Source organism: Podarcis muralis, chromosome 5, assembly GCF_964188315.1.
Source record: "Podarcis muralis chromosome 5, rPodMur119.hap1.1, whole genome shotgun sequence".
In the NCBI taxonomy this organism is placed as follows: Eukaryota; Metazoa; Chordata; class Lepidosauria; order Squamata; family Lacertidae; genus Podarcis; species Podarcis muralis.
The window spans coordinates 69,113,267-69,138,091 of NC_135659.1; the positions used below are offsets into that span (position 1 = coordinate 69,113,267).

Here is a 24,825-nt window from a genome sequence, read left to right on the forward strand (position 1 = left end):
GTTGTGTGTGTGTGTTTTTGATTTTCAGCTAATTCCTATTAGGTTTGCAAGATCAAAAGTGGCAAAGGATCAAAGGACGTCAGATACTCTGAGCAGTTCACTCCCCATTAAAAAAAAAAACAGAAGAGGGAAAAACGTTTCCAGCAAAGTCTTGCCCCGCCCCCTAAACACAGGAGAAATTGCGGCTTGGGGGGTGGGGAGGAACACGCCCCCCCCCTGCACCGCGAACAAACGCCTAGAAGTCGTAGCCCTCCAACCTAGCTGCAGAGCTTTCCGTCTTTCCTGGGCAGCTTACTCCCCCAAATTTGAGCCCTACGGCTGCCCATCCATGCCTGCCTTTTGCAAAGCAAACAATGCTGCGTTGCGCTTGGGTCTTGGCTTTTGCTCCTTGCAAAGCCGGTCTCCACGCCAGCATGTGCTTCATCGCACGCCAGAAACTGCTCCCTACAAATTCAAACCGTCTAAGTCCCACCTATTCTTTCCCTCGTGGCCTCCGCCCCTTCCTTCCAACCCTCTCCGAAAGATCGCATTTCGCAGGAGGGGATGGTGGGATTCGGGGTGTGTGTGTGTAAGAGAGCAAGCGAGGGAGACGCTCACCTTCCCTAACGCCGGGTGCATTTCAAATCTAAACACGCACGGAGGGGGGAAGGCGGGACGCAAGCCAGGTGCCCCACGAGGGCAGAGGGGCTACCAAACGGTTCGCTAGTAGTTCCCCGGCGAGAGGATGGAAGGCCGCAGATTACAATGGGGGGAAGAGAACCGGCCCAAGGATTGCAGCTTTAACAGCACGCAAGGCTGTTACATCGCATCGTGCCAATGAAATGACATACAAGACGACCGCCCCTCTCTCCCTCCCCTGGTCTCCCCAGAGCTTTATCGATATCGGCGCGCAGCGTGCGGTGATTAAATACATTTTTTAATATTAAAAACAACAACCACAGTCGTTCGGAACAATTCCTTTTCCTTTCCTCTGCTGCTTTGACTGCAACGTTTAGACGACGCTAAAATGAGCGCCTTTCTCCACCGCCAAGGAGGCTTTCCGTTAAGTAAAACCCATTCCCTTTGTAGCGCGAGAGAGGGGCGAATGGCATTTGCAGTTTAAATCCCACCACCAACGCCCCGCTTTAGCCGAGGCTTCCGAGGCAGCAGCAGGGTTTGTCTTGAGTTCGCGCGAGCCCGTGGGGGTCCCCCCACACCTGGCGCCCCACGGACATTGCCGAAGGGCTGCTCCTCCCACCTGCCCCCACTTCTGTCATTGTTTCTGCTTAGACGTGACCCCCCGGAGTCCGCATCGCTCCAGATCCCACTGACCGTGTGGAGCGCAGGGGCGGATTCCGCGGCGCAGAGAACTGTCAAGAGACCACGCGGCGGGCGCTGCCCGAGGCACTTCTGACCCTTTTGCGCGGAGCGAGCCGGCAAGCAACGAGACGGGCCAGCTCTGCCTTGCAGCCCCGGATCGTTTCCCTGGCGAGGCACCTCTGAACCCCCAATGCGCCCCTCTGCCTTACCTGCTGGGCCTGGCAAAATGTACCGTCCGGAGCGTCCTCCCCGACCTCTGCAACGGGGCATGCAGCATTTTCTCAGATCGTCCCTATAAACTCATAGCCAGCTTTCCAGCAGAAGCTCCCCGCTAGTCGCTCAGCCTCCCAGAAAGCGGCCACATGAAGCGAGGAGGGAGGGGAAGAAATTAGACCCTTCCCTCTGTCCCTCCTTCGCCCTCCCCTTGCGCTCGCTCTCCCCCTCCGACGGCTCCTGTCAAGCTAGGCTTAAAGCTGCAGCGCACTATTTCCCCTCCGCGCTGACTCTTGTCCCCTCGGCTTCTGGAAGCTGCCTCTTTAACACCCACTGCAGGTACGGCAGACAAAGGGCTGCCTGGTAGCAGATTCCTCCTTGCAGCAGAGACTGCAGCGCAAAGATGCATGCCACCCTGGGGAAAGGAAGGGGCTCCCCTTAGCCAACCAGCCCTGGGGAGTGGGCGCTGCAGAACCCGAAGTGCATCAGCCTTTCCCCCCATGCCACGTACCCTTTGCCCTGCATATTCCGTGCTCCCACAAGCACCTTCATCCTGGCAACAGGCAAGCAAATTGTCTTTGTTCTTCACCAGACTCTCTGCTCCCTTGGCTGCTTTAAGGTGTATCTCTGTAACGGTACAGTTATCGCAGCTATACAATCGATCCTGCACCTTGCTGCGAGGGTGGGGAAGACACTGGGAAAAGATGCTAGCAAGACCAGAAACAGGTCGACGGGTCCATATGCTTTGAATTCGGCAAAAGGATCCTCTTGCTTTCAAATGCAGGCAATTGTTTCACATTATCGTCCAAGTTAAGCAGCAATTCAGCTTTGATTCCAGAGGACAGCTATTTATGACCCATTCTGAGGACTCTGATAGCAGCATGGGTCCCCCACCCCACCTTCACCTTCGCCTTTGCCACAGCCTGATTAAGCTTGGTGAGAAAAATTCCCAACATCCCCCGGAGGGGCTTCCTCTGGCAACCATTTCTGATAGTGACACTGGTGACATTTGTATATTAGTGTTAATTCCTGATGGTCAGGCACAATAGGCTGTGACTATGGCAGTAATCACAACTCATGATTCCCATACATATCCAGTGTCATACCCAAGGGTTGGTGGAGTAAGATTAAGATGGGAAGGCTCCAGTTTAAGTCTCACCCTAGTCATGAATTTGTGATAGCCATAAGCCATGGGTCTCCCAAGAGACTGAGATCTACTCACAGAGTTAAAAACTGGCAGTGATCTACCCCACCCCAGGTCAAAGTTGTAGAGCTTTTTTAGGGGGGGCGTTTTTAGGGGTTATTGGGCTTTTTTAGGGAGGAAAACCCTGTTCAGCTTCTTTGGGGGGAGCCACTGATATTCCAGTGGTCTGCCACAGACGTCCAGTGATCTACCTGTTGCACGTGCCTGCCATAAGCAATCCAGGTGCAGCCAGTGGTGGGGGAAGGGGGTGGGGGTGGGTCACCCCGGGTGTCATCACTGGGGGGGGTGACAAAATGACAAAAAAAATACTTTTAAAAGTAATAAATAGAAAATGGGCTCATGAAACTTTTTAGTTTAGTTTAGTTTGGTTTACTCAACAAACGTAACGAAACATGGCTGGCACTGGATGCCACACCACAGGGGCATGGTGGCTTGAAATGGCAGCATGGGGCTTGCGTCTGCCCTCCACCTCTCACTCAGCTGCCCCACAGCTGAGGGGGAGGTGGCGGAGAGGCTCCATGCAGCGCCCCCTGCCCCCATGGCCGGCTCGCCCCGCCCCCTAGCTACACCGCTGGGTGCAGCGTTTGTTTCAGGAGCACCTAAAATCTGTGAGTTGTGTGAGAATATCAAGGGAAAGCCCACCATTTGTGGGAGTCACTACCCAGCCTTCTGACCATAGGGCCTGCTGTGACATTGCAATGAAATGAAAGTCCTGAGTTAGAATTAAGATCCTATATTTGCCGCTACAATTTGTTTTTGAGTTGACATGCTATTCCCCAATTACAGCTATACTGAAATCGTAGCTACCTGAATTGCGTGTGTGTTTAGGGGACAGCAAGGGTCTAATAATGGGTCTTTCACTCTAGCCTTTTATGTCTAATTGGATAGATCTCCTCTCCCAAATAAATGTCAGTCATTGCTATGACTTCACTCATTGGCTAAGACATAGAAAGGTGGGAGCAGGCTGGTTTCTCACAAAACAAATTAGAATACTGTACTGCCTGCACATTTTGTCTCATAGCTAAGGTTCTACAAATGCTGGAAACTTCTTTAAAAAATGAAATCTAATCTGGGGGTTGTGGTTGCCCCCCCCCAAGCTCCTCTCTGCAGACCCCCATATTATAAGAAATACTCTTCTCCTTGACCACTTCTGCCGGAAATACATGTGATAGGGACCAGGAAAGAAGGATAACCCACCTATCAGATGAATCAAATTTATTTAACTGGTCCTCCTACTACAATAGCTTATACCCATGGCACTGAACGCCTGTCAGGCATGTATCTGCAAAACCCAATGTACAGGTATTGGTAGCGCCACCTCCCAAGGTCAAGTAAAGGGTGTCTGTCAATGGCAGCTTGGCCATCTCTCCTTGACATGCCCTTAATGACTGTTCAAGTGGGACGCCAAAGGTCTAAATTCAGGGCACCCTGCTGAGTCAGAAGAGCGTGGTAAAATTAAGTGCTGCCTGTATTACACCATTTGGGCTGCCTTAACCAGGTCATCCTGACTCAGGTACAAATAAGACGGCAGGGAGACAGTTTCGAGCTGAAACATGTTCAAAAGAGACCTAGAAAGGAAGATTCACACACAAAAGGCAACAGAGATATCAAAGCTGCTGTCGTCACTGGCTTTAAGGTATCTGAGGTCAGTAGACCTGATTCATGTTTTCCTCTACCCTCTACAAGACCCTCTTTCCTTTTGGCCAGTGTCCTAACTGTGTAGTAAGGATATTTGTGATGGTCCTTTAAACTTCACCTTTTCTCAAGGACAGGGTGCAGACTTGAAATGAGACTGGTGGGTTTTTCACTCTGGTCCAGAGATGTGCAAAATGGATGTGAGATGTAAAGAGACATCACCAGTAAGGGCAGCTCCACTGAATGAGACTGATTCCCCAATTACAGCTCTTAATACTCCCTGATAGACAATGCATAATAACAGCCACCGAGGTAATTGATGGGCAAAGCCCATTGCACTGCAATTCAAATCACACAAATGCTTCCTATCAATGTTAACATGAGCAGAATCAGGCTTGCCTTCCAGTGTGCTAAACAGGGTGGTTTTAAAAACAAAAACACATTACAATTAAGAGTCTTGTGAATAAGCTATCATGGTTAAATTCCTCATGCTATTTCATCCAGCAAAATTTATGGACTTTTCCATAGACTGCTGCTCATGGCATCAATTTAGAACAGTGATTCTTAACCTTTCTTGAATGCTGGCATCAGCACATTTAAAGCTGTACAAACCAGCCTCATTGGCATAAGCTATACCTGACTTAGCAGGACCATGTGAATGTGCAAGCTCCCGGATGGGAGTTTGCAGCTTCTTTGCTCCTCCCATCCTTTTGCTGCTGCGCCAAACTCAGCTTAGATCGCCATCCAATTGAGGGCTTGTGGTTAAGCTCTCTTCTCACTAACCGCAAGCTGTAACCAAGGTTTGTTCTTGGTTATAGCTTTTGGCCAGCGAGGAAGGAGTTTAACCAGGAGGCCCACTTCAGATGACACTCCAGACCAAATCTCGGCTGAACTCAGTGCAGCATGGCAGCAAAATAGACCATGGAGGAGCAAAGAAGCTATGAGCCCTCTGTGAGCCCATTTCTTTGTTTGTGCATGCAAACCAGGCTACTGACAGTCACCATGGTTTGATTACACTCCTTCACTCATAAAACAAAATGCTTTAAAACATCTTACTGTTTGTTTCCATTTTCTGTTAGAATTCATGGATTACAGTGTTAAATCTGAAATATAGGTATATTTTGTATTTATTTCAAATATGCCCCTATCATTTCTTTTCATGACAGATGGGCACAGCACAGTCCAGGGCTGTAGTGCCATGGCTGATAAACAAGTGTTGCAGAACCTCCTGTCTTCTCTCTTTCTGGTTGAGATAATGAAACTCCACACATATGCAGGAGGCTTGCGCCACCATAGCTGACAACGAGCCCGCCTCACTTTCATACAGACGGCTGCACAAGTCATAATCCATGTGCTTAGCTGTGTCAGCCAGTCAAGCTAAACCGTTTATGTTACAAGATATTAACAGACACATTAAAAAACATAGCAGTTGCTCCACACTATCATATACATTAACCTCCAGCAAGTAAATAAATTACAACATTATTTCCCAGCAGAACAATCTCTCTGCTATTTAAGGAAGGAGCAGAAAGGCTTGCAGATTCAATCTGAAAGTTGGTTTTGTTCCTTGTCTTTTACCAGTAATCTGTATTTACAGAGCTTTTTGAACTCAGGCGACAGAGGGTTAAACATGTGAGCAAGGCTGAAAGAACAGGTCCCTATGGACTCAGAAATAAGTAATTCCTTCCTCAAGCTTTCCTTTGCCTTGGCAAGGCCTTCTTCTCTACTCCCTTGTCAGTGGGCCCTCAAACTACACCTTGTTTATTCCTGTGCCCAGAGAAACTATAAAACAGCAAGCAATGGGTCTGATTCCCTAGTTTTAATTAACTCCATGTGCGATTGAGTAGATGTAGTATGAATGCAACTGTACACAGATGTGTGAGAGGAAGGATGCGCATTTTTAAATGTGCAGGCATGCATGTGTGTCTGATCTGTCTGCTGGGACTGGCTATGCAGAGGCTAATTAGATATCAGGTGATTTGATAAATTTGGAATTCAACCAACCTCTTTCAGAGAAATGAAAACAAAAGAAACCTCACGGCACCATAAAGACTAACAAATGTTTTTATGGCATAAGCTATCATGGACTACAGTCAACTTTATCATATGCAAGAATTGCTGCACAGAATTGCTAGGGAGCAACAAGAGTCCACGATCCTAAGCAACACAATTAGGCAGCAATGGAAGCCAGCCATATGGACCCACGGGTAAGGCATTGCAGAAAGGAGGCCACTGCTCACTCCAAAGGAATCCCCATGCATGGTGTGATTAAAAGGGCCATCCATTATTTACTCCTCCTGTGCGCTGCTCCATGCTGCTTCTCCCCTGAGCCCACTGCCTGCCTTGTAAATCAGCTAGCTTGAAGAAGCTCATCTTCCCCACCCCCTTTCTTGAGCACGCGGCTTGCCTAGTAAATCAGCTAGTTTGAGGCTCATGCTTTCTCTCCTTTCTTCAGTTCTCTGGCCAGCATTTTGGGAGAGTTATAGGAAGAGTCTCTTAAATCATATCAGACCGAGGACTGACCTCATCCAGACTTCTGAAGCTGCTACTCCCCGGCACCCCTCATTTTGCAAGGATAAAGAGGATGACTCAGTTAAACATGTCCCTCTGTTTCTCGCGTGAGAATCTCAGGCCACTGACTTGTCTCCCTGCTGACTTCAAGGTTTCAGAGGCATCACAATCCTGTGCATGCCTACTCAAGATACATATTATTTTAATCTTAAGTGATTTAGAAATAAATAATAAATAAAAGGAAGCCATCTTGATTTCCAAGGGACTTACTCCCAAAGTAAATGTGGATGAGACTGCAGCCTAAACCCAACTGCAATATAGAACCATGTATTCCAAATCCCGTTAGCGTAATAGAGAATGTACATGTGAAACAAATTGTACTGGGGGAAATGCAATGAGACACTCTAGCAGGTCCCCTCAAGTGTGAACTGTCTATCAGTTGACAAAAGCCAGTACCAAATGCCACATGCTCACAACCCCTTTCTGTTATTCTGTTCAGGGGGACTGGAAGAGTAAGGGGAGAGGGAAGAAATTATCGCATATCCAAAACAATTGACAGTTAAGTATTGAAGGCAGAACCTGTAGTATTTGCTTTTCATGCAGACGTGAGTCAACGTACTTCCATGCTCTTCCTTTCCTCCCATTTCAGCAACTTCCTTTCTATTGATGCCTTAAAAACTTAGCCATCCATGAAGGGTACTGTCAAGCAACAATATATTCTCCATGAAATCTCACCTTTTGATTGCCCCATTTCTCCTTTGCCTTCGAGATCCATTAATCCAGAACAAGTACCAACACTACGTTCCAGATCCATACCCACAATCACTAAAGTGTGAGTGTAAGTGTGCACTGGGTACTAAAGGTATTACACCAGTTGTATAGAAGTAGGCCAGAATAGCTTCCATGTCGGGGCTACAGTACACCATACAGACTCCTAGATCATGCTGTAGATTCTTGCAGGGAGTTTCTGTATCCACATCACCACCAGCAGGTACCATGCATGATAACCAATGGCATGGAAATTTCTCCATGTGGCCATACCAGCATCAAAAACTTTAGAACCAAAGACAGAATTATAGGGCCAATCTAAGCAGAAGGAGAAAGGAGCCTTGGAGAGCCACTGTTCTCCCCATCATAAATTGGCATGGAAAAGTTAGCATCTGCTTTTATGGCAGAAGGAAGGCAGAGCAGATTTATACAGCTCTAATGCTGCCAGGCAAGTGGGGTGACAGCTGCTAGAAGAATGTGGCATGCTTGGAGCAAGCACCTGTTCCCTTTGGGGTTCACAACACATCACCACTATGTGGCCTCTGGAATGAAGCTCCAATGAAAAGTTATTCCTCTCCTTCCATAAATCATATCTGAATATCCTCTCCCTCTGGCTATTTTAGAGTTCCTTTAAGTAGTGACCCGCATTAAGGAAGGGCACACAGTTTTCCAGTGACAGGTGACAGCTTGCACTACTGTCCAGGTGGGTGAAGCATAAAAGCATGGTCAAATTACAAGGTCATCTTGTGCTTTTCACCTGCCCTAAGAAATTGGTGAAAGGACACTTTCCTTAAACAGCCCTCCATGTCAGAAATGGATGGACACATAAATATACAGTTATCACTTATCCTTCTTCTATCTTATTTCAGCTACAGTTGCATCTTTCCTTATTTTTCATTTCTTTTCCACCCCACCCCCAACTTTTCTCCCCTACCTAAATCCCAGAGCTTTTGTCCTGGTTTCCAGCTCCCCTTTGGAAATCTATGTTCTATGAATGATAGGGCAGGGGTTAGTCAAAGTCTTTCTTGGTTTTGTGGGATGGCAAATCAGCCCCTGCTCTAGACCCACATAATGTGGTATGGAACCCCTGAGGGTCACCTAATCCAATTCCCTGCAGTGCAGGGATCTCAGCTAAAGCATCCATGACAGATGGAAATCCAACCTCTGCTTAAAAACCTCAATGGAAGGAGAACACAGCACCTTCTGAAAGAGTCTGTTCCACTGTCAAACAGCTCTTACTGTCAGGAAGTTCTTCTTGATGTTTAGTCAGAATCTCCTTTCTTGTAACATAAATCCATTGGTTCAGGTCTTAACCTCCAGAGCAAGAGAAAACCAGCCTGCTCCATCTTCCATGTGAAAGCTGTTTAGATATTTAAAGATGGCTATAATATCTCCCCTCAGTCTTCCCTAAGTCTATGCTTGGTGAGGGCACTAACAGGATTTCTTCATTCCAACAACCTCTAGAATAAGCGACTGTATGAGAGTCTGCCCACTCATGGTTAAGAAAAACTGATCCCACCCAACAAAGTGGGTTGTTTCCATGAGAAAAAATGAATGAAGACTATGAAGTCAATTAAGGGAGAGAGATCGTTAGACAGGAAGAGGGGGGAAGTATTCATTTGTTGTAAGCCATGGTCCAGAAATGATGGGTACCCAAAACCACTTCCCTGTTTTACTCCCATTGGTCTTCTGTTCTCCATTTCTTTGCAAAATGTTGGAATGTGAAAGTGAAAAGCCATTACTATTTTCTCCAAATGCTTTGGCTCGAATGAGCTGACAAACCCTCAACATCTGACAGATCTTCAGAGGTCCAGGCTGAAAAACATGGTCTTTTAATGCATAGGAAACTGTGGAAAGGATGTTTTAAGTCCAGAGAGCCAGTGTGGTGTAGTGGTTAAGAGCAGTAGACCCCTAATCTGGGGAACCGGGTTCGTGTCTCCGCTCCTCCACATGCAGCTGCTGGGTGACCTTGGGCTAGTCACACTTCTCTGAAGTCTCTCAGCCCCACTCACCTCACAGAGTGTTTGTTGTGGGGGAGGAAGGGAAAGGAGAATGTTAGCCGCTTTGAGATGCCTTAAAGGGAGTGAAAGGCGGGATATCAAATCCAAACTCTTCTCTTCTTCTTCTTCAGTAGAGCTGTGTGTTGCTCATAAGACCTAGGATTAACTTTTCTAATATGCAAATGAAGAGCAAGTCTGCACAGAAAGATTTTGCAAGTGTTCCCTGAGTTCCAGAATCTGAAGAAAGAGGTTGCCAAGTGGCCTAAAAACACCTTTTGACCTGGTCCTGTCTTTGTGAAGTAGTCTTGCAGCATAATTATATGCAGTGCTACACAGAAGGAACAGTTCAGTGGGATTTCCTTTTCGTTAAGGTTGTATATGATTGCAGCCTTGCTGTACAGAAAAGAAGAGGTGAAGATTTTGGGGGTACTCGCATTTTTACCTGCTACAGGCTGCGCATCAAGTTGATGTTAAATACAGACAGGTGCGGAGGAAATTGGCCACCTTACCTGAAGCACATCTGTTTTTAATCAGTGCATTTCCCTCATCCCAGAGGCATTATGTGTCCTCTAAACCTTTGATCACATATTTATAATCACACATAGTAGCATTCTCTCCACATCATCGAAGTAAACAAACAAACAAGATGTAGAAAGCCTTTCCTTAAAACTGAAAGCACTAGGAGTCAGGCAAACAAAAGGGTTAATGGCATTTTGTTTTCATTCAAAAAACTGCAGTGGACTGGGGAGAATAGAGTTGGAGAGGGAGACAAGGGGAGGGGCAGAGTCTTCTCAGTATGCGTCTGCCTGTGGTTAGAATTAGGGGGAGGGGGAAGGAAGCATATGGGATCATGCTGCTAGAACCAATGTATTTATTTTTCTCCTGCAGTTGGCTGAGGAAATACCCAATCACATTTATAAAATTACAACAACATAGAAGTAGCTGACTCAGGCTGTTTATAGGTGTGTGCAGGTTAGAGGTGGTTGCCAGGTTTGATTTGATGCAAGGCCGGTTACAATTAACCCCACCCCCCAACCCCTCCTGCAGATTCTCCTGCTTCCTCCTTCCCTCTGAGCTCTGTTGCAAATTATTTTGCATTCAGGCTGCACGATGCAAAACAAGCAAAAAACAACCTTCAGGAGCAGCCCTCCTTAGAATCACATTAGGAAAGCTGTTAAGTCTCCTAGATCTTTCTATAAGTCCACCAGAATATAACAAATTCTGAAACATACAGGTCAACAGTACAGCTGCCACAAAACATTACGAAGTAGGGCAATGAATCATGCATTTAGTACTCAAAACACTGAAACTGAATCAGAGAAGTGGGGATCAAGGTGAATCCTCTTTCCCTCTTGAAAGTGCATTGTTCATAACACACAGCTGAAGGTGTGCATCTCTCTCACGTACACACATCCTTCTCATTCATACCATGTTTGGAATTGAGCACACTACTAAAAACACTGTGCTGTGCTATGGGCAAGTCATTTGTGGAGTAACTTTAGTACCACACCAGATTTATTTATTTTTTGACACCAGCAAAGCTCCAACTTCATGGGCAACCAACCTTTCCAAGTGTTGGGAATTGAATTTGTTCATTCCTGCCCATTTGGGGGCAAGTTATGGCACAACAAACAGGCAGGAATGAACAAACCCAGTTCCCCATACTTGTGCCTTTCCCATGTGTTTGAGGGCTCTGCTGCTATCAGGCAGGACTGGCATGAGAAGTACCCACTGTTGGATGGCTGCCAAGGCCCATACCCCAAGCAGGGAGGCCCACTTCAAATGGAGAAACCCCCCTGTCCCACTGAGAAGCAGTATGAACTCTGACTCCTGACAAGAAGGAGTTGGCAAGATCCATCAGATGAGTGAACAAAGAGAAGAGAAAGAACTGCTGGAAATGGACTTGGGTCCTAGCATCATAATTGAGTCCAATGGATCTGGGGCTCTTAAGCCGGGGTCCCCTAAACTGGGATTTTCCTTTGGGCCTGCACTCCCTGGAAAAACCCTGTACACACAAACAAGAAGGGCCCTACATATGCCCATCTTGGGCCATCTGTACAGGCAATGAGCCTGGAGGGAATTGTCTGAGAGATGGCAAAGAATTTAGCTCCCAACAGAAGGTCCTCTCTTTACTGTCTTCTAGTCCTCTAGAAGAAAGGAGCACGACAAGGCTGTACATTGTCTCCCTGCTTATTTAACTTATATGCAGAATTAATCATGCGAAAGGCTAGATGGGATGAATCCCAAGCCAGAATTAAGATTGCCGGAAGAAGTATCAACAACCTCAGATATGCAGATGACACAACTTTGATGGTAGAAAGTGAGGAGGAATTAAAGAACCTCTTAACGAGGGTGAAAGTGGAGAGCGCAAAATATGGTCTGATGCTCAACATAAAACCCCCCGAAGATCATGGCCACTGGTCCCATCACCTCCTGGCAAATAGAAGGGGAAGAAATGGAGGTAGTGAGAGATTTTACTTTCTTGGGCTCCATGATCACTGTAAATGGTGACAGCGGTCGTAAAATTAAAAGACCCCTGCTTCTTGGGAGAAAAGCGATGACAAACCTAGACAGCATCTTAAAAAGCAGAGACATCACCTTGCCAACAAAGGTCCATATAGTTAAAGCTATGGTTTTCCCAGTAGTGATGTATGGAAGTGAGAGCTGGACCATAAAGAAGGCTGATTACTGAAGAATTGATGCTTTTGAAATATGGTGCTGGAGGACTCTTGAGAGTCCCATGGACTGCAAGAAGATCAAACATATCCATTCTTAAGGAAATCAGCCCTGAGCGCTCACTGGAAGGACAGATCCTGAAGCTGAGGCTCCAATACTTTGGCCACCTCATGAGAAGAGAAGTCTCCCTGGAAAGATGGAGGGCACAAGGAGAAGGGGACGGCAGAGGACGAGATGGTTGGACAGTGTTCTCAAAGCTACTAATATGAGTTTGACCAAACTGCGGGAGGCAGTGGAAGACAGGAGTGCCGGGCGTGCTCTGGTTCAAGGGGTCACGAAGAGTCAGACATGACTAAATGACTAAACAACAGTCCTCTAGGAAAGTGAAGATACTGGAAGATGTGATCTGGCCCTGGAGAAAAGAAGCCTTCTGTCCACCACTTTGAGCTATCCATAGTGCTGTAACTACTGGCCTGCCTTGCTCTATTATGCCCCATGGGTTTGTTGGAAAGGCCAGGATAGAAAGCCCATGGCCCTGTTGCTTAACCTCAGTGTTGTTGCTGCCCATTCCCCTGTCCCTGCTATCAGTGAGAACCCTCACCATGCCTTCTCCTTCTAGGCAGCTGTTTGGAACATATCCAAAGAGAGACAGCAAGGGACTGGGCAGTGGTGAAAGCAGTGAGATGAGTCCACTTGGAGAGTGTAGCCGCAAAACATGTAACCAGCATTGTTGTCAGGGTGTATAATAGCTGGCATAACACTAAAGCTGTCTATCATGGCCTGCCAATAGCACAGCACAGTGATCCAAACAATGGTCTCAATTTCAATCCTGGTATGCATAAAAAGGATGAGCGTACGTGAGAGAGACAGAACGTATGCCTTCGTTTGCAAGTTATGAATCTTTGTATGCAGCAGCGCCAGCACAGAATGTTCCCACACATCCTGTGTTAGTTTCTAATATATTAAGATGTGTATATCCTTTCATATGCTGCTCAAGACCACAGCAGAATCTTGGATTCTGGAATACTGTTAGACACTGCCATGTCAGCATTTGCAAGCTTTGTGATCTAATCCAGAAATTTTGTAATAACCCATTTCTGCTTTGAATTGATTTGTATTAAATAAATAAAATCAGAACGTAGTAAAAGCAGTATCATAAATAATAATACTAATAATGAATTATTTAAATTCCACATACAGCATCAGCAGAGAAGAAAGACCCACGTGGAAGAAAAGAGAAATGACCCTATGCTCGTAAAAGCAGCTGGACAGAGGGAAGCCACCTAGTATTTGGTTATCCTCTACTCCAGCCTTTGCCAACGAGGCACCCTCTAGATGTTTTGGACTATAACCTCCCTCTTCCTCAGCTGGTGCAGCTGTGCTGGCCAGGGCTGGTGGCAGTTGTAGGGTGCTTCCAGATGGTATTTATTGTAGGATAGTGCTGTGTATGGGGGACACGGGTGGCGCTGTGGGTAAAAGCCTCAGCACCTAGGGCTTGCCGATCGAAAGGTCGGCGGTTCGAATCCCCGCGGCGGGGTGCGCTCCCGCTGCTCGGTCCCAGCGCCTGCCAACCTAGCAGTTCGAAAGCACCCCCGGGTGCAAGTAGATAAATAGGGACCGCTTACTAGCGGGAAGGTAAACAGCGTTTCTGTGTGCGGCTCTGGCTCGCCAGAGCAGCGATGTCACGCTGGCCACGTGACCCGGAAGTGTCTCCGGACAGCGCTGGCCCCCGGCCTCTTAAGTGAGATGGGCGCACAACCCTAGAGTCTGGCAAGACTGGCCCGTACGGGCAGGGGTACCTTTACCCTTACCTTTTTAGTGCTGTGTATACATGCAAACAGACATCAGAATGTTGGCGCATATTTTCTCCCATTTAATTCAGTTTTGCCCTTTCTGAAAAATCTTTGCAATATCTCAATGACCTGTTCCTAAAAGTTGTTGAGCAACTTCTCCTCTTCGCCCCCACCGCCACTTTCATCACGCCACACAGCTCCAGGCGATGTGCCTGCCTGCCCACCTGTCAAAATGGTAGGTGATCCAGTTCTGTATGTCTGGCCCTCTCACCAGATCCTGTTGCCCAACCCTGCTTTAAGCCCAAATTTGAATGGGATATAATGAAGGAATCACTCTCTGCATGATCAAAGGTATTATTTTACTCCAGCCTGCATCCCCAAAATTACAGATAAGCAAAGGCACAAAGGACAGTCTATATAATATCCTTCCTAGTTGACAGAAACAAAGCTGGAGTGAACAGTGTTTTGCTCTCTAGCATCTGTAATTGATCTGGACTCCTTTCCTCACTTCTGTTTAATTGGATAGAAAATAATTAACTCCATAAGCCAATATTTCCATTTGCAGAGTGGGAGGGTGTTCCTAGCCTGTCTGCCATACAGAAGGAAAGAGATGCTGGCTCCATCTTTGCAGAACCACCATTTTATTTCTTTCAAGCTCTGAACTCCAATTAGGAGTAATTCTGAGGAACTGCTCTGCCAAAACTCTGTATTTCTTTTCCTTTTTGAGGAGATAAACCATTCTGGGATATGCTCTTGGCTCCAAGAGACAGCCTTGTTTCCAGACTTGGGAAGGCAATTCCCTATTGGAACTCAGCCTAGCCAACAATAATGATTAGGTGGTTTCTAAGTATTTAATTGATTAAAGACGCCATCTTTGCCATATAAACTCAAGCAGCTGACGCAGAACACACTGCCATATTCTTGGCCCTGAATCAGTTATTTTTGCTCTAGCCTTGGGGTGCCCAAAATACTGGGCCATAGGGGCCATAGCTCAGTAGTACAACACATGCAATGCAGGCAGAAAGGCACAGGTTCCATTCCCGGCATCTCTGGATAATGGCAATGTAGGGAAATCTTTTCCTGAGATCCTGAAGAGCTGTTGCCAGTCAGAGCAGTCAATACTGGGTAGTCTGGCACAGTATAAAACAGCTCCTTATGTTCATATATATGTTCTGGTACAGGTCTTAAGGCCTGCAATAACAACACTGATCAGAACAGACAGATTCCCCAGCCTTTGTGGTTGCTCAACTACTCTACTCTACAGACATGTGGAGCTCCCCTCTAAAAAGTGAATGAAGTTATGTTGCTTACAGTGGGAAGTTATGTTGCTTAATAGTGGGAGAACAATGGGGTGGGCAGTGCTGAAAACCCTCAGTCTGGAAGAACTCTTGGTATCAGTGGAAAGCTCCCATTTGATTTATGGTTATTTGGTTATTTAGTTAGTTAGATAGTTAGTTGTTGTTTACTTCAAGGAGCTCAGGAATGTGTGCCTCCCTTTTCATTTCCACAACTACCCTGTGAAGCACATTAGGCTCAGCTACAATGATCGGCCCAAGATTTCTTGCTGGTCTCCATGACTTAGTGGGTATCTGAATCCCAGTCTAAGACCAAAACCTGATTTATTTCACCCACCTCAATCAACGCTGCACTGTAGATGTTTGGAAAATAAATTAGTTGTATGCATTTTCCATTGCAGATGAGGTTTAGCTCATCCATTCAGGGGAAAGGCTAATAGTTGCCTATAGGAAATTGCTTGGCATATAAAGTTGCTGAGATCATCAATATCTTGTGCAAACAGGGGAAACCTAGATTCATATGCCACAGGATTGGAACAGCAAGGTCATTCACTATTATGAAGGCCAGAGAAGGCATTCTAATGAGGGTGGTTTTTGCAGGAATTATATCTGCCTCCCCTTCTCTCACAACTTGTGGCAAAAGTCTGCAACTCTGGGAGTCATAGCAGAAAGGGCTCCAAAATCCAGCTCCCAAACTGCACGCACTGCTTTCCCATAAGCATTCCCTATTCCAGGTGGTACCATCACCCAAACTTTCCTAACTGCTGCATCTGGGGGCTAGCACTATGCATCTTTCTGTGTTGAGCAGCTGGAGCTCATCTGCGGTCAGAAACATGCAACATCCAGGACACTCAGCAAAGTTCTCTACACACGCATACCATTCCATTAATTTACCAAGGAGTCTGGTAATAGTGGGGTCCAGTTTCCTGGCATGATGCTCAAGCAAGAAAGGGGAGGCGTGAACAATCCCATAATGGTTCTTTCAAACAGTTACCCAATTGTACAAATGACATCAGCATCAAATCACAACCATGTGCCCTGGCTCTGAAACCATCTGGACTGAGCCGCAGAGGTCCGCTTGCATCCGCTGTCCATAGAGTAATACTTTGCGGGGTGGGGGGGGAACACTGCACACAAAGATGATAGATGCCATAACTGGTAACTATTCATCAACATCAGCAAGTTGCAAGTCCAGCCTTAGTTAAGAGGGGGAAACTGAGACATCAAAGAGGAAAGATTCGGGTAGGTAGCCGTGTGGGTCTGACGCAGTCGAAATAAATAAATAAAAATAAAAAATTGTCAATATATCCATCACAGTGATCATGCTGCAAGCCCTGCACATTGAGGTATAACCCTTCCAAAAAGAAACCCAGGACTCTCCTTTTCATGTTTTTACTCCTTGTCTGTTGCAGGACTTTCCAGTCCTAAAGTGTGGGCGTATGGCTGGGGCCAGTTCCTGACTCTGGACTGATCTGCGTTAGATGGATGGCTCCCAGCAGAGTCTCTAGGTTGGTATTTTCCATTTGAACTTCAAAGCCCTCTGGCTTTGGTGGAGCCTTTCCTGAACGGCTAAGGTTTGGGGTGTCAGAGCCAATGAACAGGCCCAAATCAGTCTCTCCAAATCATTTCCATCTACTGCATGGTGCTGAAACATGACACAATGCACACACATATTTGCTGTTTTCACTCAAATAAGGTTCTTTATAAAGCCAGTTTTGAGACTCACAGAATAGGGTGTCTACTTGAGCCTATGCCATTCCTGTACCTCAGCCATGTGTCCAGCCAGCAGCAATAGTTTTAGGGACTAGATGGAGCCGGAATCCTAGCACTACCACCACATTTGGAATGCAGGCATATAAGAAACAGCCCATATGTCTCCAGAGAAACAGGAGGCAGGAATGCCTCAAAGACAAATGGGCAAACATCTGGGCTACCCTGTTGTATTATTGTTTTCTATTGTTACTAAGAAGCTCTACCTGGCTGTCATTTTAACTTGAAATCTTCAAGTTTCCCAGGAACCTATGCAAAGCAGAAATTTTATGAGTATAAGGCAAGGAAGTCACAGTGTGTGCCTGATGACCTCTGCACATATTGATCCACATGCACAATAATATGTGATCTACAGAATATGCAAATGCCTTCCTCTCTGCCTAAGCTCTAACTTTAGGTCTCTCTTTATTGCTGTTTTTATATTATACATGATAAGGGTTTTAAGAGGAGCAAAAATCTGATTTACTGCAATCCACTTTTGAAGAGAGCTCTCCACTCCCCCACCTCTTACCTGCCCTTCTCTCCTGCTTTTTTCAGCACCAACCAGGTATCTGTGCTGCTTTGCAGCAACCTGCATTTGCATCCCAACTTCCCTTTCTGACACTTGCCTCTCTAGAGTCTACTGCCTTTCCCTTCCCTCTTCTCTACTGCCTCTAAGCTTTAACCAAAGAGTTGCCAGTCCAGTCTGAATACTGCCACTATAATCTTTTTTTTTCCATTTCTTTAACAACCTGCATATTAAAACATCTGTATATTCTTTAAATCTAACCTTTGTTGTCTGATTGCTAGTTCCTCCTTTGTAAAAGTGTAATTCATCCATGCCGTACCACGACTCTGAGCTAAAGATCTGAAAAAACGCGTTCCTCCTATGCAGTGGCGTAGCGTGGGGGGTGCGGGGGGGGGCCGGCCGCACCGGGCACAACATCTGGGGGTTAGGGTTAGGGGGCGCAAATCCACGGGTTAGGGGGCGCAAATCCACAGGTTAGGGGGCGCAAATCCACAGGTTAGGGGGCGCAAATTACTTGCCTTGCCCCGGGTGCTGACAACCCACGCTATGCCACTGCTCCTATGCCCATGAACGCTAACACATGTAAGGCAAGGGCATGCAGTGACAGCAGAGATAACACTGCACATTTAAATGTCCTAAGGTCCTGAAAGAGGACTGGACTGCTGGACAGTCACTGATCCTCTTGGACACTCTCTTCCCTACTATGGGGCAAAATGAAAGTCCTACAGGTCATCCAGGCAAGAAGAAGAGTGGGTGGGGAATCAGTAGAGATAACAGGAGAGAAGACACAATGTCTGTATTTTTCTCTCTCTAAAGGGAGACACACTTTCCAGACAAAACCCAACAATCTTAACTGTCTTCCATCTATGCTTTCATGTAAACCACTTAACATGGTTTCTGGCTGATCCAGACTTACTGAAAAAAAGTAAATGGAACACAGGAAGGTTCCCCTTCCTTTCCAAACACAATGAGCAGCAACCACAGCCAGCCTGAAACACCCAGATTGCCATTCAGTCTTGATTTCTCCCCAGCAAAGTTGGCCCGTGTGACAAGGAAGTAGGGGGTTGATGCACATAGCAGACTTGGCAGCCGAATCGCTTTGTTAGTGCCAGCAGCAAAACCCCAAAACCTGGATGCCCAGAAGTGAAACTGTACTGGAGTCTAACAAACAAAAGGAGAGAAATGTCTCACACAGTTCACCACAAAACTTCTGCACGAAACATCTCCATTTCAAATACATACTATCTGAGAACTGCATGCACAATACACATTCCCCTCTCCATTACATTACACAGCCAGATTCCTGTGTGTGCACTGCACTTTCTTTTTCATTCTGACACAGAGCTTTATTTACAGCATACACTACATATGTAGACTGGTAACTAACACTTGTCTCACCCAGTCACGTATTTGCCTTCTAGCTGTACACATGCATTACATCTCCTAAGACACCCACATGCAAACACATACCCAACCCCAGAGCTACATACTGCTAAACAACTGCCAACAGCTGTGTATTAAATATTACACCCGTTCACAAGTGTATACACAAACACAAACATCCTGTAGGACAAGCTGCAGCTATGGAGCCTAGTTGTGACTCCTGATGATTGCTTTCATTAAGCGTGAGCTTTGCAAAGTGGAGGAACACACACTAATAAAAAGCACACATTATATTTCACCTCCTTCTGAAAAAGTGCAGCAGCCACAATTGCAGGGTAACCAGAGAGGAGCTTGCTGTCACACCACCCAATTAAGGCACCCCATTCTGGGGAAAGCAATGCCAGAAACATGACTGGGGAGTGTTGCTCCCAACATCCTACATTCCGTCCGTCTGACCTATACAGCTTTCTCCAGGTTGTAGAGGGGGTTCCAGCTGGCTGAGAGCCAGTATAGTTGGCCATAGCTATTCTGCCAGGGCCAAGTTCACTGAAAGAATACTATATTTCTCTCAGGGAGAGGGAGAGTTGGTGGGTGAGTGCCTTGATCTCACTGCAGTGAATTATCAGGGAGGGAGGAGTCAGAAGCTGCTAGCAAAGACCTCAGGCCCCATGTAATACTGACTACCGTATTTTTCGCACCATAGGACGCACTTTTTCCCTCCTAAAAAGCAAGGGAAAATGTGTGTGCATCCTATGGAGCAAATGCAGGCTTTCGCTGAAGCCTGGAGAGTGAGAGGGGTCGGTGCGCACCGACCCCTCTCGCTCTCCAGGCTTCAGGAAGCTATCCGCTAGCCGTGGGAGACCCAGCTCTCCCATGGCTAGCGGAGCGCTGCATTAATCCCGAAGTTTGGGGCATGCGGAGCTCAGCGCGCCCCAAGCTTCTGGGTGCCGGCAAGGTCTCGCTAGCCCTGGGAGAGCCCCGCGACGTCGCGGGGCTCTCCCAGGGCTAGCGAAGCGCCGCGCTAATCCCGAAGCTTGGGGCGTGCGGAGCTCAGCACGCCCCAAGCTTCTGGGTGCCGGCAAGGTCTCGCTAGCTCTGGGAGAGCCCTGCGACGTCGCGGGGCTCTCCCAGGGCTAGCGAAGCGCCGCGCTAATCCCGAAGCTTGGGGCGTGCGGAGCTCAGCGCGCCCCAAGCTTCTGGGTGCCGGCAAGGTCTCGCTAGCCCTGGGAGAGCCCCGCGACGTCGCGGGGCTCTCCCAGGGCTAGCGAAGCGCCGCGCTAATCCCGAAGCTTGGCTAGGTTAGCGGAGACCTTGCCGGCGCCCAGAACCTTGGGGCGCGCTGAGCTCCGCACGCCCCAAGCTTCGGGATTAGTGCTCCGCTAGCCGTGTCTAGGCTGCGGATAGCAGCCTGCTTCCCGGAGCGTCGGGCGCCCTGAAAGCAGAGCTCCAGGCGCTTCGGGAACACATCCGCAGCGTGGGGAGCCTTGCAGGAATTCCCCACAGGGCTCCCCACGCTGCGGATAGCAGCCTGCTGCCTGGCGGGTGGGGCGCCCTGAAGCAGAGCGCCCCTCGCGCCAGGCATACATCCGCAGAGTGGGGAGCCTTGCAGGAGTTCCCTGCAGGGCTCCCCACGCTGCGGATAGCAGCCTGCTGCCTGGCGGGTGGGGCGCCCTGAAGCAGAGCGCCCTGCGCGCCAGGCAGACATCAGCCAGCCCCACAAGCTCGGGGGACAGCAGGGATGCGCAGCGCCACTATCCCACTGTTCCTCGACCTGGTTCGGTTTCCCTGACCTGCTTTTGGGGGGGAAATAAAGGGGAAATTTTTTTCCTTTATTTCCCCCCAAAAAAACTAGGTGCGTCCTATGGTCCAGTGCGTCCAATCGTGCGAAAAATACGGTAAATACCTCTCTCTCTCTCTCTCTCCTTATCACAAGAGAGAGAGAGAGAGAAAGATAACAGTTTTTAATTAACTGGTTGACAGTAGATTCAGGACACTACTTCTGCCAAGATAATGAATAATTGGTGTGTGGAGTCCACAGCCACAACATGTGATGCCACTGAGGCTGTGTAATACATTTAAAGCACATGGCTTCCTCCAAAGTATTCTGGCAACTGTGGTTTATGCGCCCCCCCCCAAAAAGAGCTACAATTCCAATTCATTAACAAACTACAGTTCCCTGGGTTCTTTGTGGGGGGAGTCATATGCTTTAAATGTATGGTGCATATGCAACCTCATTTAGATGGCTTGGAAAGGGGATTTGACAAATTCGTGGAGGATAGACCTAAAAGTCAGGAAAATAGCTATATTCCATAGAACTAGGGAACAAACAACAATGAAAAGCTGTTGTCCCTATGAGCTGATTCCCAAGGACTTTCCAAGAGCATCTGGTTGGCCAATGTTGAAAATTGAATGGTGGGCTGCTTGCATTCCTAGTGTTATCCATCAGGGCTGCTCTGCTCCAGCAATAGGAGTGAGCAATAGCGAAGTCTTCTTGTTTACCTGTTTTCTAGGTTATCAGGTCAATGTCCCCTACTGTGAATTCTACAAGTTAAAGTTAGTTTTATTCAGCTTCAACTATAACTCTTCAAAAAGTCCAAAGGCAATTTACCATGCAACTAGTCATAAGACCACAAAACACCATATATATTATCATATCAAAGCTTTACAATAAAGGTGATTAACCCCTGGGTTAAAGACCTGGGTTAAAGACATAGCCTTGGGGTTCAGGCCCCTCCACAGTAAGATCAAGCATTTGATGATCAGGGAGGAGTCAATACCCCCCTTAATCTGTACAGATCAACAAAGGAATTGATTCTTCTATGTGTCTATGTTTTTCTGCATGGAACATGTGCATAGACATACCCACTTTTTGCAGCACCCCAAGGAGGCTGCCTTAGAATGAATGAGACCATTGGTCCATTTAGCTCAGTACTGTCTACTCTGCACTGACTAGCAGTGGCTCTCCAGGGTTTCAGACTCTCCCTGCCTTACCTGGAGATGCTGGGGATTGAACTTGGCAGCTTCTGCATGCAATGCTGGTGCTCTGCCACTGAGCTATGGGCTTTCACCACAGCTAGCATGCAGCGTCTGGATGGTAGCCCAAAGATATATAAAGAAAAAGTTTGCCAGCTCTGCCTTGAAACTGTACAACAGCGAGACCGTCAATGCCAGTATGAGGTTCTAGTGTTTTGGTATAGAAAGAGCTAACATCTTCCATTCTAGGCTACCTGATCTAACACAGCAGTTGTTCCTTTTATTCCCACGAAGTCATTTCCTGCATGTGATGAAGTTGAGAGACCAAGATTTACTAGAGAAGGGATAATATTAACTGGCTGTTTATTAAACTTCAGCAAATGTTTAGAAAGCAGCCAAACATGCAGAAATAAGCAAGGGTCTCTAGAGCTGAGAGCAGGACTGGCCCAAGGCATACATTTGAAGTGATAATTACCTCATGGATACTCCCTACAGTATCTTATTGGTTGTTCATCAGCTCTCTTGAGCTATTCTCTGTCCTGAAATAGTTTTGGAGTCTCATGACTGATGCTGGGGGGAGAATGTCCAGCCAACAAACATGGGAGAAGGTGATGCTGTAGACTGCAGCAAGGTTTCTGGTTAATAATGTGTGATACTGGGAAATGGCAGGGAAAGCCAAGCAGCTGCTTTTGCCTCCAAATGATGTGAAGGAAAACAGAAGTCCACTGGGAAAAGCAGGAAAGACTGGTGGGATATAGATGTTGTGCACCTGCAAGGAGCTAAATGGAAACTGAGTGTTTTCCAGATCCGGCTCGAGCGCCTGAGGTTTGCCATCTTTGCTCCTTGCTGCTGTGATGTTCCTTGCTTAAATGGAAGTCTGTGTTTCAACGAGCCATAGTCATACATCCAGTTGAGCATAGAGATTTTCAGAGTAACCAACAAACCCCACTCCCAACAAACCCCACTCTGCTGTTAAACACATGAATGCAATCTAAGGCACTACCCAGCCTTGTTTATTTCAGTTTCATTTAATTAGAAAATACCAGCAATTTGAATCTGGCCGAGAAACAAATTGGCAGCCAATAAGAATACATGGAGAATTTGTGTTATATGTTCTCTACAACCAACAATGACTGGTGCACTCTGTACTAGTCAAAGTTTCCTAATCATTTCCAAGGGCAACTCCATGTAGATTACATTGTATTAATCTAAACAATATAAAACTTAGAATTTCACAATTGGGACTTCTGAGCTCTGACTTCCCCAAGCAGTAAGAAATTTCAGGGCAGGCAGAGTCAGTTTCCATCTAAAGTGAGCACACTGGAGCATTGTGGTGCTTTTGTAATATCTATTTATTACCAAATATGTAAGTTGTGGGGGGGGGGGGGAGCAGGCAGGCATGACGACCAGTGGTATAGCATCAGCACTGCTCCCCACTCCTGAAAGCAACAGCATAATCTTAACTTTTAAATGTTTTAAAGTATTGTAAATTTTGATTTTACTGTTGTAAGAATCTTTTTGTAAACTGCTTTGAGGGCTCTTTTTTTTAAACAACAACAATAATAATAAGCAGTGTATAAATTTTAAGAAACAAACAAATAAATAATCTTGCAGCTCCCTCAATAACTCCTTTATCCAGCCAGTGGCAAAGTACTAGAGGCTTCTTCTTTTCTATATTGAACTGCAAAACAGTGGTTCTGCTTCAGGCAAAAGGGATCTCTCATCAACACTGGAGGAAAACTTCTGCTTCATTCTGTCAGGCCTGCATGGTATGAATGCTCAATCCTTTTCCAGGGTGGGCAAGGGCATGCATGTAAGGAGGGTACTATAGACTGGCTGTTTCATGCATAGATGAGCCCTGGGAAAGCTTTCTCCTTCCAACTGAGAATATTGGGACAGAAGGCAAAGCACCATGGATCAAACGAAAACAGAAATTTCTCTGCATGTTTACAAAAAAAAAAGAAGTTAGACAAAGCCTCCGAAACTTAAGCTGAAGTCCTACAGTCCTGCCCCTTCTGCTTAGAAGGCAGAGAACTCCTAGAAATGGGAGAGAACTACTCTCTGACAGTGATCATTGAAGTTGGCTGGCCCTGCCTTCTGAGTAAGAAGAGAAACTCCTGCTGCCTCTTGTACTACTTTATGTGAAAGCTGAGTGTGGCATTGCCACTCATGGAGATCTAGGAGAAAGGCTGTGTTAAAAATGTGGCATGCCCTAGCTAAAGTTTATAAGTCCCAAGGTAACTCTAATAAAATATACGTCAATAAAAACTGGAACTGTTTATTGCTGCAGCAGTGTGTACTACTGCCTGCCACTGAGCACACTATCCCCTGTCCCCATGCTTCCATCAGGAGGGAGATTCACAGCCTTCATGGATCAGTGGTGACCTGTCTTTCCATGGGCAGCCTTCTCATATGGAATCACTTCATCTGTAGCAGTAAGTCCACCCCCTCCATTGATACCTTCAAAGCTGCTGGTAGTAATGATAGCAGCCCACACAGGTCTGCCCTCTTGCACTCCCCTTCTTGCAAGCTGCAGCTCTGCTGGAGACTGAACTACAGGTAGCTGATACATAGCTGTATCCATCATTGAAGAAGAAAGCAAAGGAGAAAAAGATAAAAGAACACAGCTAAAGAGATGCTTGATGGGGAGTAAGAACACCTGGATAATAAATCATTTGCCCTCTCCCTCCAGCACCACTCTAAGTAAATAAAGAATTGGCTGGCCCTGTCCTGTTCATCTCAGTATCAAAAGGACAAAACAAGCACATAACAGCTCTTACAAATGCAAGAGAGGAGA

The 24,825-nt window shown here is 46.7% G+C and overlaps 1 protein-coding gene across 11 annotated transcripts in view; it reads right to left on the minus strand.

Moving 5' to 3' along the window:
- Positions 1-24,825, minus strand: part of NAV1 (neuron navigator 1) — a 257,934-nt gene that overhangs the window by 57,746 nt on the left and 175,363 nt on the right. For 2 of the 11 annotated variants that reach the window (XM_028734656.2, XM_077929109.1), the window contains exon 1: positions 1,509-1,677. The exons of the other annotated variants lie outside the window; for them this stretch is intronic. In XM_028734656.2, the coding sequence (XP_028590489.2) occupies positions 1,509-1,576 (68 nt within the window). In that variant the 5' untranslated portion in view covers positions 1,577-1,677. Of the gene's footprint in view, positions 1-1,508; positions 1,678-24,825 lie in introns of those variants that run through there. 11 annotated transcript variants of the gene reach the window in all.